This window comes from Corvus brachyrhynchos, unplaced genomic scaffold (genome assembly GCF_000691975.1).
Source record: "Corvus brachyrhynchos isolate BGI_N302 unplaced genomic scaffold, ASM69197v1 scaffold1, whole genome shotgun sequence".
Lineage (NCBI taxonomy): Eukaryota > Metazoa > Chordata > Aves > Passeriformes > Corvidae > Corvus > Corvus brachyrhynchos.
The window spans coordinates 12,609,764-12,624,169 of record NW_008237222.1 but is presented as its reverse complement, the minus strand read 5'-3'; the positions used below and the strand labels follow the sequence as shown (position 1 = coordinate 12,624,169).

Sequence of the window (14,406 nt, the reverse complement as noted above, 5' to 3'; positions counted from 1 at the left end):
AAGGGCTTTCCCTGAATCCCAGCGTTTCCATCCTGGCACTCCTGATCGCTGCCCCTTGGTAGTTGCGACTTATGTATATGCTGCAGTTACATTTTTAACAGCAGGTTTTGTTTGGCTCAGTAAATGCGCGTTAGTCTGGGCTACCAGCAGGTGGATAGGAGTGGAGGAGCATAAAATTGGTCTCTTTTATGCATATTGCAGATTAAGCTCGCAGATAGGTACAGTTAATAATTTCTGCCCTAGTTAGGCCTGGAATTTTTCAAACTGTGTTGGAATGCTAGTTTCTAAAAGCATGGGTAGGAGTGTTACGCAGTAATTTTCCACTTTATTTTTGATGTGGCTAAAATTCTGTCGTTCAGGCATTTAGCTGCAATGGGGGAAATACCATTAACATTGAAATGATGCTGTAATCTCAAAATTCTAAAGTTACCCCTAAACAGGTCCTAAATGGGGTGCCTTTATGAAGAAACAAAAAGTAATCCACTAGACATACAATTCATAGTGATGTACAGCTACTCTGTGTCTTCTATAGTTGTCTTTTTTTTTTCCTAACAGATTGTAAAAACTAAACCTAATAACCTTACCTCTGTACTTCTTCCTGACACTCATCCCAGTGTGAAATCATACAGGGCAAAAGTCACAACTTCCACAGTTACTTCTGCAGGAATCCTTTGAAGTATATAATAAAGAAATTAAATTTGAAAACTTCTTGACTTGATCTCCTTCTAGCAAAATATTGGACTTCTAAAATACAAGTAACAGTACTATTTTTTTATCCAGTGGTTCTAATTTTGTTGGGTTTGGGGTTTCTTAACTAAGGTGCTAAAATCTAAAACTTCTCAACATTTTAGTATGCTTGTTAGCTTTGTGAAGTTGTTTTAGCGTTAAAAAAACCCTAAAATTCTAAAACATGTGTTTTTATATTCAGTGAATAGAAAATGCAGTGACTGCACACCTCTGTCTGTGACCTAGCCAGTACACTTTAATGAACCTCAATAGTGACCATCTGAAGTCCGCTGTTTCAGAGCAAATAGGTTATGAATCTTCGTTTGTCTCTTTGTTTGGGGCTTTTTAAAAAATTATTATTATTTACAGATAGCATGGATTTCCTTATACTGGGAAAGAAGTCAGCTTTGAGGAGGAGGAGGAGGGAGATGTTAATGTGTTTGTTGCTGTGGGTTAGGTTTGGCTTGCTTAGGTCACGGGCATTTTACTGCTGTTTTGCTGCATCTTTACAGTTCCAAGCTTCTGTAAGCGGAGGAGCCCTTTGGTAGCATCAGGCTATGAGTTGCTATGTAAGATGCACTGTAGGCGTTTACTTGCCCGTCTGTCTGAATGTAAGACTGCCTTTCACTATGTATTATTTTAAGATTCGTGAAATAATGTATGAACTCTTGATTTTTGATCATGAAGGACTGTGTTTATCTGGATAGTACTGATCCTTGCTCCTGTGGTGCATTTGTGAGGCAGTTTGCCATAGCTGGGTCAGGTGTCTGTGTGTGTGATGTGCACAAACAGGCATGTCACATCCAATCCTGGCTGCAGGCTGTTAGCCCCTGCAAGGGCTTTAATTCTTGGAATTCACAACTATTTGATTCTCCAGGTGGAGGTGAGACCTCAAGAGCATGGATCATGCAATTCCCTCCACATCTCCTAGCCTAGTGCATAGTTTACTGTCACTTCAGCCTTTTCATATTTCCCAGTTTCCAATGCCTTGAGTTATATTAGGGTTTTGATGGAAATGGTGCCACACGGAATATTAGACACAATCATAGGACACCTTGTCACATATCTTCTCATGCTGGTTTTGTGTATGCTGAAATAGAGGAATGTTGGGAAATTAAATTAAAATCTTAACTGCTTTTGCAGCCTGTAAGTGTTAGGAGATAATTCTGAAATGTAGTTCTTCACAGTGCATTGTATTCTCTCTCCTAATTTTGTGATTTTGGAGATGAATACAATTGTAAATTAGTGTTTGATAACCTGAAGAAATATCAGTGCAAATCCTTATCCTAAAGCCTAAAAGTTAGAGGATCAGCATTCTGTAATTTATGAAAGATAATTTCCTCATTTTATGTGTTCCCAGGTGAAACTGTTCAGTCCTCTTATTTCAGTGTATTCATGAACTTTAGGGGGTTTTACCCATGTTTATCTGTTTTAATAGAATTTAGCACAAATGATTTAAAAAGTTGTATTGAATTGTGTGCTTAATACTTCTGGTTTAAAAAAATAAAAACCACCACATAGTAATTAAGTACTCTGGTTTGGTTTTGTTTTTCCTCTTAAGTCGCCTCATCCTACCTCGGTGGATGGCTTGGCCTCTGGGATAGTTTAAGACTCTTGGATGACCACGCTTTATGCAAAATCCAGAATCTTCCTGCCTGGACTCCTTTCTGTTTTCTAAGGGTAAGTACTTGTATGTTTTTATGAAATTGTATCTTTTGGGCATAGGGCACGTTCTGATAATGGGCTGCAGATGTTATTTGTGGATTAGAATGGTAAACTGAGATATGTCTTTTAAAAACGGGATATGTAATATAAAGTGAGGTGCTTAGACTTACTGGATAGTATAAACTCTTTGGCTTGAGCATTCTGAATTTCCATTACCATTTTTTATAAGGGGGAATTATTATAATGCAACAAAGCATATTGCTGTAAGATCCCATTTTTCTTGGAAATTGGTTAACTGAGGCTTAAATCTTACAGTGAAATTCACTGTTCAGCTGCTAAAATTGAGTGTTACAATCTTGTCGTGTGAGAAGGTGGCCCTTGGGATACTGAAGTAAAGTTGTGTGCTACAAGAGAAAATTTCAGCGATTTCTGATTTGGTAACTGAAAGAATAAATGCACAGTCCTCTATCAGGAGAAGAGCTTTTTTTCTTGTTTGCTTTTACTGTTAATGGTCCATTTTTTTCTGTTAAAGTATGGGCGTGCCAGTTTCTAATATTTAATAAGCTATAAGTTCCTTTATTAGTGGATCTTTTAGATCACTGTAACTCTTAAAACACGTGTCAGTGTTATGTAGGTGAATGCATCCAGTATCTCTATTTGAAGCAAGCAGGGTAAGGAAAATGGATTGAGAACTGTTCAGTTGACTAGAACAAGCTGTGAAGAGGTGTGTCATTGCATTTGCAGATCTGTTGATCCTTTGTCTCTCCAGTGAGATGCTTTGGTGGAACCGTGGTGGTTTGGTTCTTGTTGTTTCCTTTATGAGTGCTTTATATTCTCATTTAATTATAGTTTTGTTTTACTATGGGAGTTTCTAGGTTTAGTAACTCTTGATCATGTATTAGCTTTTGCCAGCTACTATTGATCCTTAGTTTAAATTACTCCAGGCCCTTGTTCCACTAAAAAAAAAAAAATCCACCCAAAATTCCTGGAAAAAACATTGCTAAACACATTGTCATTAAAATATATATGTGAGCTTTGTTAGTAAATGTGGAATGAGATACACAAGTGACAGACAAGAGTGATAGTGGTTTAGTTTGGGGTTTTTTAAGGATGAAAGTTTCTCTCTACTGAGCACTGGAACACTGGAGCTGCCTCAGCAGCTCTCCCTTATACTCTAGCGTTAGATATCAGCTGCTAAGAATGTGGTTCATTTACTCTTGGGAACAGCCTGGATCTATTTGTTTTAGCTGTGGAAGGTACAGATCCTAACAGAGGAGTTCCTTCTCCAGAGTGAAATGTCATGCTCTGAAACTTAGCTGCCATAGTTTGTAAAGGAAAGCTCTTATCAGTGCTTTGTGAAATGAAATGGGAGTAAGGAACTTAGAAAGATGTCCTTAAGTGCAGGAATTTTCCAGATCCAGTTAGACATAACATAAGCAGGGTGTTGTGGGGGGTTTCAAACTAACTTCTAAATCAAGGTAAAACTTCCAAGTGCTTCCTAAACATCATTTCAGCTCCTACAATATTTGTGTATGATGCAGTTTTATTCTCTACTTCCACACATAGTGAATTACACTGGGAAGGTTATTAATTCCAGAACAATTCTCTGCTAAACTCAGTCTTCCTCTTGTTCCTTTCCTATACCTAATGAATGCTATTCAGGCTAATCTTTCTTTCAAAATGTGGGGAAATCCTTAGGTGTGGGATTCTTTCTCTGTTTTGTTTTCAGGATTGGGGTGTGTGTGTCTGTTTTTGGTTTTGGGTTTGTTTGTTGTTTTTGTTGGGGTTTCTTGAGTCTGAACAGTAGCATATCTTGGTTCTGTGTTCCAGTTACTTTGTACCAGACTTGGGTGTGTTATAGGTCAAGATTTGTTGACTAAAAAGTTGACATTAAGTCTCCTTTCTTTGACCTGCTGTTTTCTGGTGATTTCTGACTCCTGTGAAGAAGTTGTTGCATAGGAGTTTAGGTATGGGAGTAAGCCTGTAGGACTGCTCTCCTCCCTGTATGCACACTTTTAGTCACTTGTGCCTTCTCCAGCAGTTACTCATCTTGGCTAAACTGGGGCAGGGCTGAGAGGGGGGGTGGGGTGCCAATGGACTTAAACACATTTTTGTATATTTGAAAGTGTCTTCAGGTCCAAATGGCTTTTTACTTTGGTGTTTCCTAAAGCATTTAGTCCTTCCCTCACTTGCTTTTGGTAACAGCTGAGATGCTGTGTGGGGATCTCCAGCGCTTGCTGGGGACCCCAGATCAGAGGCACTGTTCTGTGTGGTCTGACAGCTTATGGTGTTATGTAAGGCATGTCCAAGTGATCAGCCCTAAGCCCAGATGGGAGGAGGGGATTTGTGCTGTGTCTGTTAACTGCACCTTCAGCCTTTCCATTTTCTTGTGCACTTTCTTCTACGTGAAATATAAGCCAATAGCCAGTCCAGCACTTAATTAAAACTATTCATGAAGTTGTGTTGCCTAAGCTAAAATGTGTGTCAGGTAGGGGAAGCATTATAATCAGAAATAGTGTGCAGCATACATCAAATAATTCTGGGAAACAGCCGTAACTGTGGGATGTTTGTCTTCCTTTGCACTTCCTGCAGATAGATGTGTGCTTGTGAGATGTGTCCGTGGAAGAGAGGGGAGGGCAGGACACCAGCTTATCAGCCATCTTTGGTCAGTCACTAGCACAAGTCTACAGCCCAGAGAGACTTCTGTCTGTCTTTACTCTTATATGGTTTCTACAGTTGTGAGACAAAGGAGACTTTGCAAGGGAATTGCCCAAATTACAATAGCAAGGAGTCTCTAATTTTGATTTTAATACGTAAGTTGCATTACTGCAAACTGGACAGGCAGCTTTCACTCATGAGATGCTTACACATCTGCAAAGCTGGTATTTTTGTCCTGTAAGAAAAAGTAATACTTCACTTTGAGACAGTCGTGGACTGAAAAATGCAACAATGTGGCTGTACAGAAAGGATCGAGCAAGTCTGAATTCAATAATATTCTAAAAAGAAAAGCCAAAAGGAACCACTATGAATTAAATTATATTTACCTGCATAGTGAAGGCCAAGTACTTTATTGATTATCTTGCTATTTAAACATATTTAATGGTAAATAAATAACTGTTGTGTAGTTGATTACAGTGCTTGTTTTGTGCATGGAAAGTTCATGTTCAGACAATACTAACCATGGCAGTTGTGTTTGATACACTCATTATTTGTGAAGCTCTTCTCTGCTGAAAATTAAAGCTCTGTGAGGTCCTGAGTTCTAAACATTGTTTAACTTTGCTCTTCAGTTCTTCTCCCTCATCTTCCAAAAAAGTTTTTAAGTAGTAGTTTGCCCAGATAGAAGTAATTGAGGGTTTTCACATGTTGCATTATTCCTTGAGAGTGTTCCCAGCTGTACTTCCCAACCATGTGTCAGTGACAGCTGCACTGTCAGACCCTGTGACAGATGGAGCTGAAATGGTGGCACGGGCCCTGTATTGTCCTCAACACGTTGCAATGTGAATTTTTCTTGGTAGCCTGGAATGTTTCTTCTGAGTAGCTGCACCCTGACCAGGCCTGTTTGTTTGGTATTGTGTGGATTTGCCAACCAGGGATGTGCCTCTTCCCTCCCAAGTTTTTTCAAACCCTGGTATGGTGTAGGATTACAGTGCTTGGATGCTTCTTCCCATCTTAGCAGGGAGGAGTTGCTATGAAATGTCCTCCATGGAGGACTGGAAGGAACTGAGGAACATGCTGTCAGGGCAGAATTTCTCTGTAGACTCCACTGTAGTTCAGTCACGTGAATAGAGAGTTTGGTACTCCCAAATACTGAGTTCACTTTGCTTTCTTTTCTCTATATCTGAAAAATTAATTTAAAAAGCATTCTGCCATAAACAGCCTGTGGCTCAGTTTGCATTACTATAATGAGAGAGAATGAGAAAATGCCAGAAAAAAAAATTGAGATGTGTTGTTCCTCATTGTTCCTGTTTTTTTCATGACAAAAGATTCTAAAATAGGTCATCTGAACGAAAAAAAAAATTTGTTGTGGAACTTTTTCAAGTTCAAGAAGAGGGTGACTTAGAGCTTGCTCCTTTTTTAATTGAACAGCTATGTACAGACCTCACATTTGAAGTTGGCATAAACTTTAATTTTTATTCAGTTTATTTACTTACAAATTATAGAGTTATCAGATTGGCACATCCCAAAATCCTGCTACTTGATCCAATTTTTTGAGATCTGAGTAGGTTCCTGGAATTAGGTTGGAATAAGGAGAGTGCAGTTTCTGGAGATTCATTGTGCTTTAGTGTGCCCAGATTGTGCTCCTCTGAGCTGGCTGTGCCCTCGTGTCAGCTGGTGGAAGGGCTGACACTGCTCCTCGTCTGGGCTCTGGGGGTTCGTGTGTGCACAGCTGCTTGTTTCCCCTGCTACCAAAAATTAGAGTAAGCATTGCATAATTAAATAATGCCATCAGCATCTTCTGCTGCAAAGTAATGCTGCGAAAGAGAGCATCTGACTGAATTTTGGGTTTGGGGTGAGATGTCGATACGCAGCACTACAGAAGAACAAGCTACTCAGAAAATACACAATAGTTAAGGATCTGATCCCGTCAGAAATTCTTGTGTTAGAAAGTAAAGCAAAACGCCTGATAAAATGTAGATTAGCTGGTAACAAAGGGGCTTTGTGTCTTTTGTAGGTCAGCAGCTGAGTGTGTTTGACAAGAACTGAAATTTAATGTCTCCTGTAGCAACCATGACACTAGTAATTTTTAAATCCCCTGTACCAATGGTACTCTGGTTTTTATTAGCCTTTTCCAAATTTTTGTGTAACCTTTGAAGTCATCTAGCTCCTGGAGGAAGAGTTAGGGATCCTTCCTGTTAGGAAAAAAAAATCAAATTTAGATAGAGTTTCTAAAATGTAAGGTAGTACTATGTTTGTGTATTTTAAAAAACATCTTGAGAGTGGGGAGTACATTAAGTAGAAACATTTTGAAGTTGGAGCAAATAGTGTTTCTTGCACTTCATTTTTATAGTCAAGCGCTATCATGCTGGAGCATTGTTACATATTTCTTAAATGCTCTGGGACAAATTTATTGAAGGAAATTTAAGGAATGAAAAGAAGGGTGTCTGCCTATATGAGCATGAAGTATTTAGTCTATCTAGACTACTGTTTGAATTGAAAAGTAAAACATGTCATTTTAAGTTGTTCCTGTGAAATTATACATCCTTGCATATCATAGTCTGCTTGCTCTTTAAGCTTGCTTACAGAATTTAAATACTAGCACATTTTTGAGATGTTAGGAATTATTGTTATTTATATAATTCAAAGAGATAAGAATAGTATGTCCTGTGTGCCTAACAAAGTGTAAATGTATATTTCAAAAAAATACTAAAAGCAGTAAATTATCAAAATCAAACATTCTGAATGTATGAAATGTCAGAATTGCTGTTTCCTGTGTGGTCATAACTTCATTCCCTTATGGGTGTAAATTTTGGTCTGTTTAATTAATTGAGAGAAAAAAAAATAAAAACAAAACAAACAGAAAAACCCCACTAGTGGGCAGTACATGGGAATGATGGTGCTTAGTGAAGGAATAGCCTTTTTGATGCATAATTTTTGTTCTTATAGTGATGCTATGAGGTAATGCCTTAGGTAGTACATAACATTTAAATGCTACTTAAAATGGAGAGTTCACAATTTTGTGAGTCTTTTATGATTTGCATAAATGCTTGTCTTCATGATGAGGGTTGGTATATTTAGCAACAGTCTACTTGTCCTGCATAATTGTGATTTTCCATAGATTGTGTCAAAAATTATCAGTTATTGACAGTATTTTCAGTAGTTTGACTGAGGATGCCTGACACAGACACTGCCTCCCCAGAATACTTCATTATTATATTTTGTGCCTGAAGTTTGTATCCAGATTTGTTCTGATTTTGTTGTAATGGAGTGCTCGGTACTGGCTGTTAGTGGGGTGCTGGAGAGGGAGAGCAATAGGTGATCAGTGTGGGAAGATGACCCAGGTGAACAGGCACACCACATCCAGACACCTGGTTTTTAAAGAGATTCAGCTGGTGCTGTGGCAGTTTAGCAGAAAACTTTGGAGAAAAACAGAGTTCCAAAGTTAAGAAATTGCAGCTCTGGTAAAATTGCAAGTAATTAAACTTTGTTGCTGTTTCAAGAGTGACTATGTTAGTGAACTGAAGATAGGCCAGACTACTCCCTCCTAAGTAAAAATGCAGTCATAGGACAAGTTGAATTTCATCCAGATATGTCCTTCAAAAAAAAAAGTGCGTACAATTGAGAAGTCTGACAGTTAAACTCCTGTAGCTGCTGTCTATTTTCTCTTGTGTGTCTTGCTGAGGAGGATGCACTGCTTGCTTGCTTTCTGTTCCTCCAGAGTAGCTGAGTTCTCCAACAGCCTTGTCTGGGCAGATGGATGTAGCCATGGAGCCCTGCCATGCTTCCTGCAAATCTGGAGAAATCCTGAAAGTAAAAGAGGCTTAATCCTGCTGCCTTCTCCTTGTCCCCAAAAGTCTAGCAACAGGCTAGCAGCTGGCAGCTGCGGCCATCAGCTGAGCTATTGCTGGCAGTATCCAGTGCTCACATGAAAAGGAAGTTGGGAGGCCCTCGGCAGCACGCAGGGTCTGGATCATTGTGTGTGAAGGATCTGCCCTAATCTGCCACTGGTGTCTAATTTATGATTGCTTAATTTTTTTTAATCATTTGGGATTGAGGTGTCTGTATTCACAGACACTTTAGAATGTGTGTAACTGAGATTTTAGCAGTGTTTCTGGGCACAGTATACTCCTTTTCTGAGTTTATATGAGTGATTGCATTGGGCTTGTTGTCCCTAGTAAAACACTTCTCACTTGGGATGGTAATTGCAAAGTATCCAAGCAGGTATTTGTTTGGATCACTTACATTTTAGATGTGTGTGTGTGTACAGTTTTTGTACTACATTGTTCTAGACCTACTGTATTTCAGTGCAAGAGCACACAAAGCAGAATGAATGCAACTAAATTCTATATTTTTTTTTCCTAGCTGTTTACCGAAATTGGTCACCTTTAAAATGCTGTTTGTTAGCTTCCTGCCGGATGTTCTTAGTATGAAGTTGATGGCTTAGGCTACTTAGGTCAGTAGCAGGTTGTGAACCAGCAGCCACGAGCAGTGATTGTGTTTCTGTGAGCTCAGTAGCCCAGCCAGATTTCCTCCTATCATTTAACCAAACTACCAAGCTGTGGAATGGATATAAGGATCCCATGGGAGGCCCTGCTGTTGGTCTTGCTATAAAACAATTTTGGGTCACCAAAGAAAAAGGAGAAAAATCATTCCTATAGAGAGTTCTCAGGGACACTGGGCAAGACATTAGAATGCCTTAATGAGATCGAAATGGGTGTTGTAAACTAGCTTTGAAATCTTACCTGATGTACCCAAGAATGAATGTTAAAATGGAAGTGATTAAATATTCTGTATAGTTGTTTGATCCTTAATATAAGCATCTATTTTATTTCATGTGGACAGTCAGATATACTTAGAAGTACGTAGCTTTTTAAAAAAAGAGTTCGTGTATTTCTTCCGTGTCTTCTGTTTAGGAAAAAAAGTTGCCATTAAACAATATAGCTGGAAAGTGTATCTTGTCAATGGAAGTAGTATTGCGTAGGATTTCATTCCGTGTCTTGATGTTCTGTGACATCAAAAGTCTTAAGTTAACCAATACGTCGTACACTACAAGCTTTTCAGAACTGTCTCTTGGGCCTGCCCGGGGTTATTCATAATTTCTGTCTTCCAGGTTAATGTTGGGGAGAGGCCTAAAGCGCAAGCTGAGTGACTATGAGGAGAACATGGCTGGTCTCTCGAGTGCCTTTGATTCCAGTCGAAGTCTGCCATACCCACTCAAGAGGCAGCTGGTGCTCAACATGTGCCTCACCAAGTTACAGACGTACAAAATGCTGGTGGAGCCGAACCTGCACCGCTCTGTCCTCATCGCCAACACCGTGCGGCAGATCCAGGAGGAGATGAGGCAAGAGAGTAACCAGCAGCCAGTGAATATCTGCCCTGGCATTGCTCCTGCTTCTCACAGCTACACAGGGATGGAGTCACCTGGGATTGCCCTTCAGTTGCCTTCTGGTATTGGTCAGCAAGAGTCTCACTGTTGTGAGCTGCGGTCTGTGGAAGACCCCATTGAAAACAGCCTGCTGATCGTTTCAGATGATGACATGTCATCTGCTATTTCATCTATTCTGAAGGATTTAGACTTTGTAGAAGATATCAGCCCACCTACTTGTCTGGTTCCTACTGGAGATGACCAGCCAAAGTTTCCAGAAAATACTGGTCTGAAACTAGAAGATGATAGACAGGATTTGAAGGGAGCTGAATGCGTGTTTGGTTCCTTTGAGATTTCAAATTCAACCAGTTACTTGAAGGATTTGGCAATAGATGACATTTTTGAAGATATTGACACTTCAATGTATGATTCAGACTTCTGTTGCCCTCCACTAATGCCACCCAGATCACCATCTCTTGCTACAGAAGAACCATTGAAAACCTTTCCATCTTGTAATTCTTCTTCAGCAAACAACATTCAGATATGTAGAACAGATCTGAGTGAGTTGGACCACATCATGGAAATTCTGGTTGGATCCTGATATTTGTTTTACCCAAAGATACTTTTAAACTGCCACTTTCATTTGGTTTCAGGATAAAAGCCACTGGAAAAGTTGTAAAGAATTCTTTAAAAAGCAAACTAAATAATAATTTGTCCATAGTAGGATTTTCTAAATAATTCCAAAACTTATAAACCAAAAAAGTGGCAGATTTTTTAAAAAAAAATTTATTTATCAGAACTGTGCAATCATCATTTTCCTTCCAGGGTGTATGTGGAACAATGGGCACATAACCCTCATCACCCCTCATGCCTCTTTCAATAAACTTTTTTATGTGCAATTTTTAATTTGACAGAAGAATTTACATGCAAAGCAAATTTCATATGAGGTGATCTTTTACAAAGCCTCCACTTTATTTTTAATATCAGAGTCTATGCCAAGCTGGCATCTGTCAAGTTGCAGAGTTAGATTGTGTGGATTGCAGACACGTTACTAGAGATGGGTATATTTTAAAAATGAGACACGCTTTGCTTTCTTTTGGTCAGAAAAGCAGATCAAGACACGTACCAACAAAGTCTCTTGCATTTTCTAAAGCATTCAGAACTATTTATTTTTGTAAATTTTATAGTCTTTCTACATTTTACTACGTTATTTCATCATAGTTCAAATATAATGGACTTCTAGTTGGATGTGTTTAGCACTACCTCTGAGCTGAAATGCTTTAACTTTCCAATGCTTCATCTGAGACTGCAAATCTTTTTGTTTCTGTTTTTTTCTGGGGGAAAGTACTTCTAACTCAGTAAGTTGATCCTTTGACAGTGACCTAGCTGATTTGTGAAATCGAGGTTATTCAATGTTTAAAAACTTTTAAGTATTTACAAATTAATTTATATGTAGATTGTGCAATTTAACGTTTTTCTGTCAGTATTATGTGCTTAGATTTTGAATAATCTTGGCGTTCTTTAAATTAAAACTTACTATGTACAGGTAGCTTTTTATTCTCTTTTGGAAAACACTGTCCTTCAACCCTGCTTTCACTACAAATTTTAAGATGACTTTTATGTGCAATATTATTTAAAAAGATACACATTTGTATACCTGGCATTGTGGGAAGAAACGCTTCAAACTTAAAACCTCTAGCACCTTTGGAGGATACTCAGAGAGCCAACATTTCTGCGTCCTTTCAGAAGCCACACTGAGAACACTTCTTGCTGCAGCAGTGCCCACTGCTGGGACAGCCCCTGGAGCACCTCTGGGGCTGTGGGGAGTCGGTGCAGGTGGCTCTGTCCCTCCCAGGGGCTGGGACCACCTGGGCTTTGGAACCCTCGAGTTGCTGCCCAGGCTGTCTTGGGTGGAGCAGGGGTGTTTTTATACAGATACACAAACACCCTCCTCAGCTGGAGATGAGATTTGCAGTGAGAACTGTTTTTCCATAAGGCATTTTGGGTTCCGTGTTTCAGCCTGAACCGAGGTGTAAATCGATCCCTGCTATCGTCTTCTGAGTTTCACACTTGCACATTGCTTTTTGGTTTGGGTTTTGTTATTTTTTTTTCCTTGTTTTTTAATTATAAAACTTTTACTTTGTTCTTGAAAGCTGCAGCACCTGTCTTGGAAACTTGCAGTTTTAAAACCTTTGCTTTGGTTTGTTGTATTTTTTGGGTTTTTGTTCTGCTGAGACTTTTTATGAACGGAGCGTCGGCAGAGGGAAAAAATGTTGCCTGTGTGTTGCATCTCACAAAAGTTGAAATCCTGCCCTGTTGAAGGGGCCAGGATGTCACCTGGTATTTCTAGTCTTAACTGATGCTGTGGCACACCTACCTTGTGCAGAGATATCCATTTCTTACTGTGACTCTCTTGGTTAACAGTTAGCTGCCGACATAATTTGGTATCCCAGGCCAACGGAGAACCATTTCAGGTCATCCTCGCAGCCATCTGGGTTGTTTAGCAACCGAAGGGTATAAATGTATTTATATGCATATATTGTATTGATTCTAATATAAAACTTCTGATCTAAAGTATTTTGAATTGCTGGATAAAGGGATTTGTTTGAAGAGTGTATAACTAGTTCTTGAAGAGGTACAGCTTCAGAATGTACACAGATTGTGCATTGTGTATAGACTACTCTGGCTTTTCCTCAGCCTCTACTTTTGTATTAAAAATATGACTGAATAAATCCTTGAAATATTAAGGGCCTTCTGCACTGTGATGAAACAGAGATGCGGTTAAAAATGTCTTTAAATTCAGTGATGAGGGATAAAATAAAAAGACTGCATCTAATCTCTTTTAGCATTTGAAAATACGGAATGTTACTATGCAGTAAAGATATTTTGGTATGAAAATTGTATCATATAGCAAATAGTGAACACTTAATAAATCCACTTACCTTGCAGTCTCTACAGAAACAGAAGAGAAGACAACTTGCTTTTCAACATTTACATACTAAAGTTTTTTGTATACTGCAGAAAAATATTAAATTGTTGGTAGATCTTTTATCAACAATTCGAAATGCAATTTTTGTTCAAGTCCTGGCTACAGAGCTCTGTTTCTAATTGGTTGCTTGTGTCACAGTGCCAAGACCATGAGCTGGTGTGTAATGCAGTTCGGTTATGTTTGGAATTATGTGCAAAGGGAAGTTTAATTTTTAAATATGCACAAACTAATTTTAAAATCCTTCCATGTAAAATGAAGTTAGAGGCTAGTTGTGGTGGACCTATTTATTGTATGTTTGGAAATAAAAGCCACAGTTTTGCATTTAAACCAGTTATATTTTGGAGCCTTCAGTATTTGACTGTTTTAAAACCAAAGCATAAAAAAAATCTATGGCACCTTGCCACCTTTCCTTTGGTCTTTTACTCACAAAGACGTAACATTGTCCCTGGGCTTTTGAACCTTTTTTCCTTCTCCACACACCCCCTCTTCCCCATGCCTTGTCTGTAGGAATACTAGACACCTTACAAACCTGTACAGAACTTACACATGCCAGGCAGCATAACAGCGTTGGACATGAGGTTTCCACAAACCCTGAAGGATGGATTCCTTTAGGGAAGCACTGCAGCCTGAGCTGGGTGCCTCCAGTGAGGGACTGTGAACACTGAAGTTCCTGGGCAGTTTTGCCTATACAATAATAATAGTACCCATAATAACGTTAAAGTTTGGGATCTTCATGATCATTGCTCAGTGGTCGTTGTCTTGCACAGCATCGTCTCCTCCCAGCTTTGGAGCCTGAGTCTGCAGTTTGGAATTTGGAATCTTCTAATAATATTATACTCATTTACCACAATCCATAGGCTTTGTCTGTATCAGCTATTAATATCTAAGCTGCAGCTTTGCTCCTGCTCTTAATTGTCCTAAAAAACACTACACCCTCACGTCCCCTTTGTAACCAAACAAGGGATGGCTCACAGAGAGTTTTTCCAGCCGGTGGGGCAGGGGC

General features: G+C 39.1%; 1 protein-coding gene across 3 annotated transcripts; it reads left to right on the top strand.

The window, feature by feature from the left end:
* Nucleotides 1–6: 6 nt before the first annotated feature.
* On the top strand, nt 7–13,737 carry LOC103612195 (SERTA domain-containing protein 2-like). Of its 3 annotated transcripts, none has more exons than XM_017729161.1 (4): nt 7–755; nt 1,239–1,337; nt 2,288–2,406; nt 10,160–13,737. In XM_017729161.1, the coding sequence occupies exon 4, from the start codon at nt 10,164–10,166 to the stop codon at nt 11,013–11,015; it is 852 nt and encodes a 283-aa protein (XP_017584650.1). In that variant the 5' UTR covers nt 7–755; nt 1,239–1,337; nt 2,288–2,406; nt 10,160–10,163; the 3' UTR covers nt 11,016–13,737. The 3 variants fall into 3 exon arrangements, with proteins under 3 accessions (XP_017584650.1, XP_017584649.1, XP_008628024.1); XM_017729160.1 differs by having other exon boundaries at nt 7–1,034; XM_008629802.2 differs by lacking the exon at nt 1,239–1,337.
* The last annotated feature ends 669 nt before the right edge of the window (nt 13,738–14,406 follow it).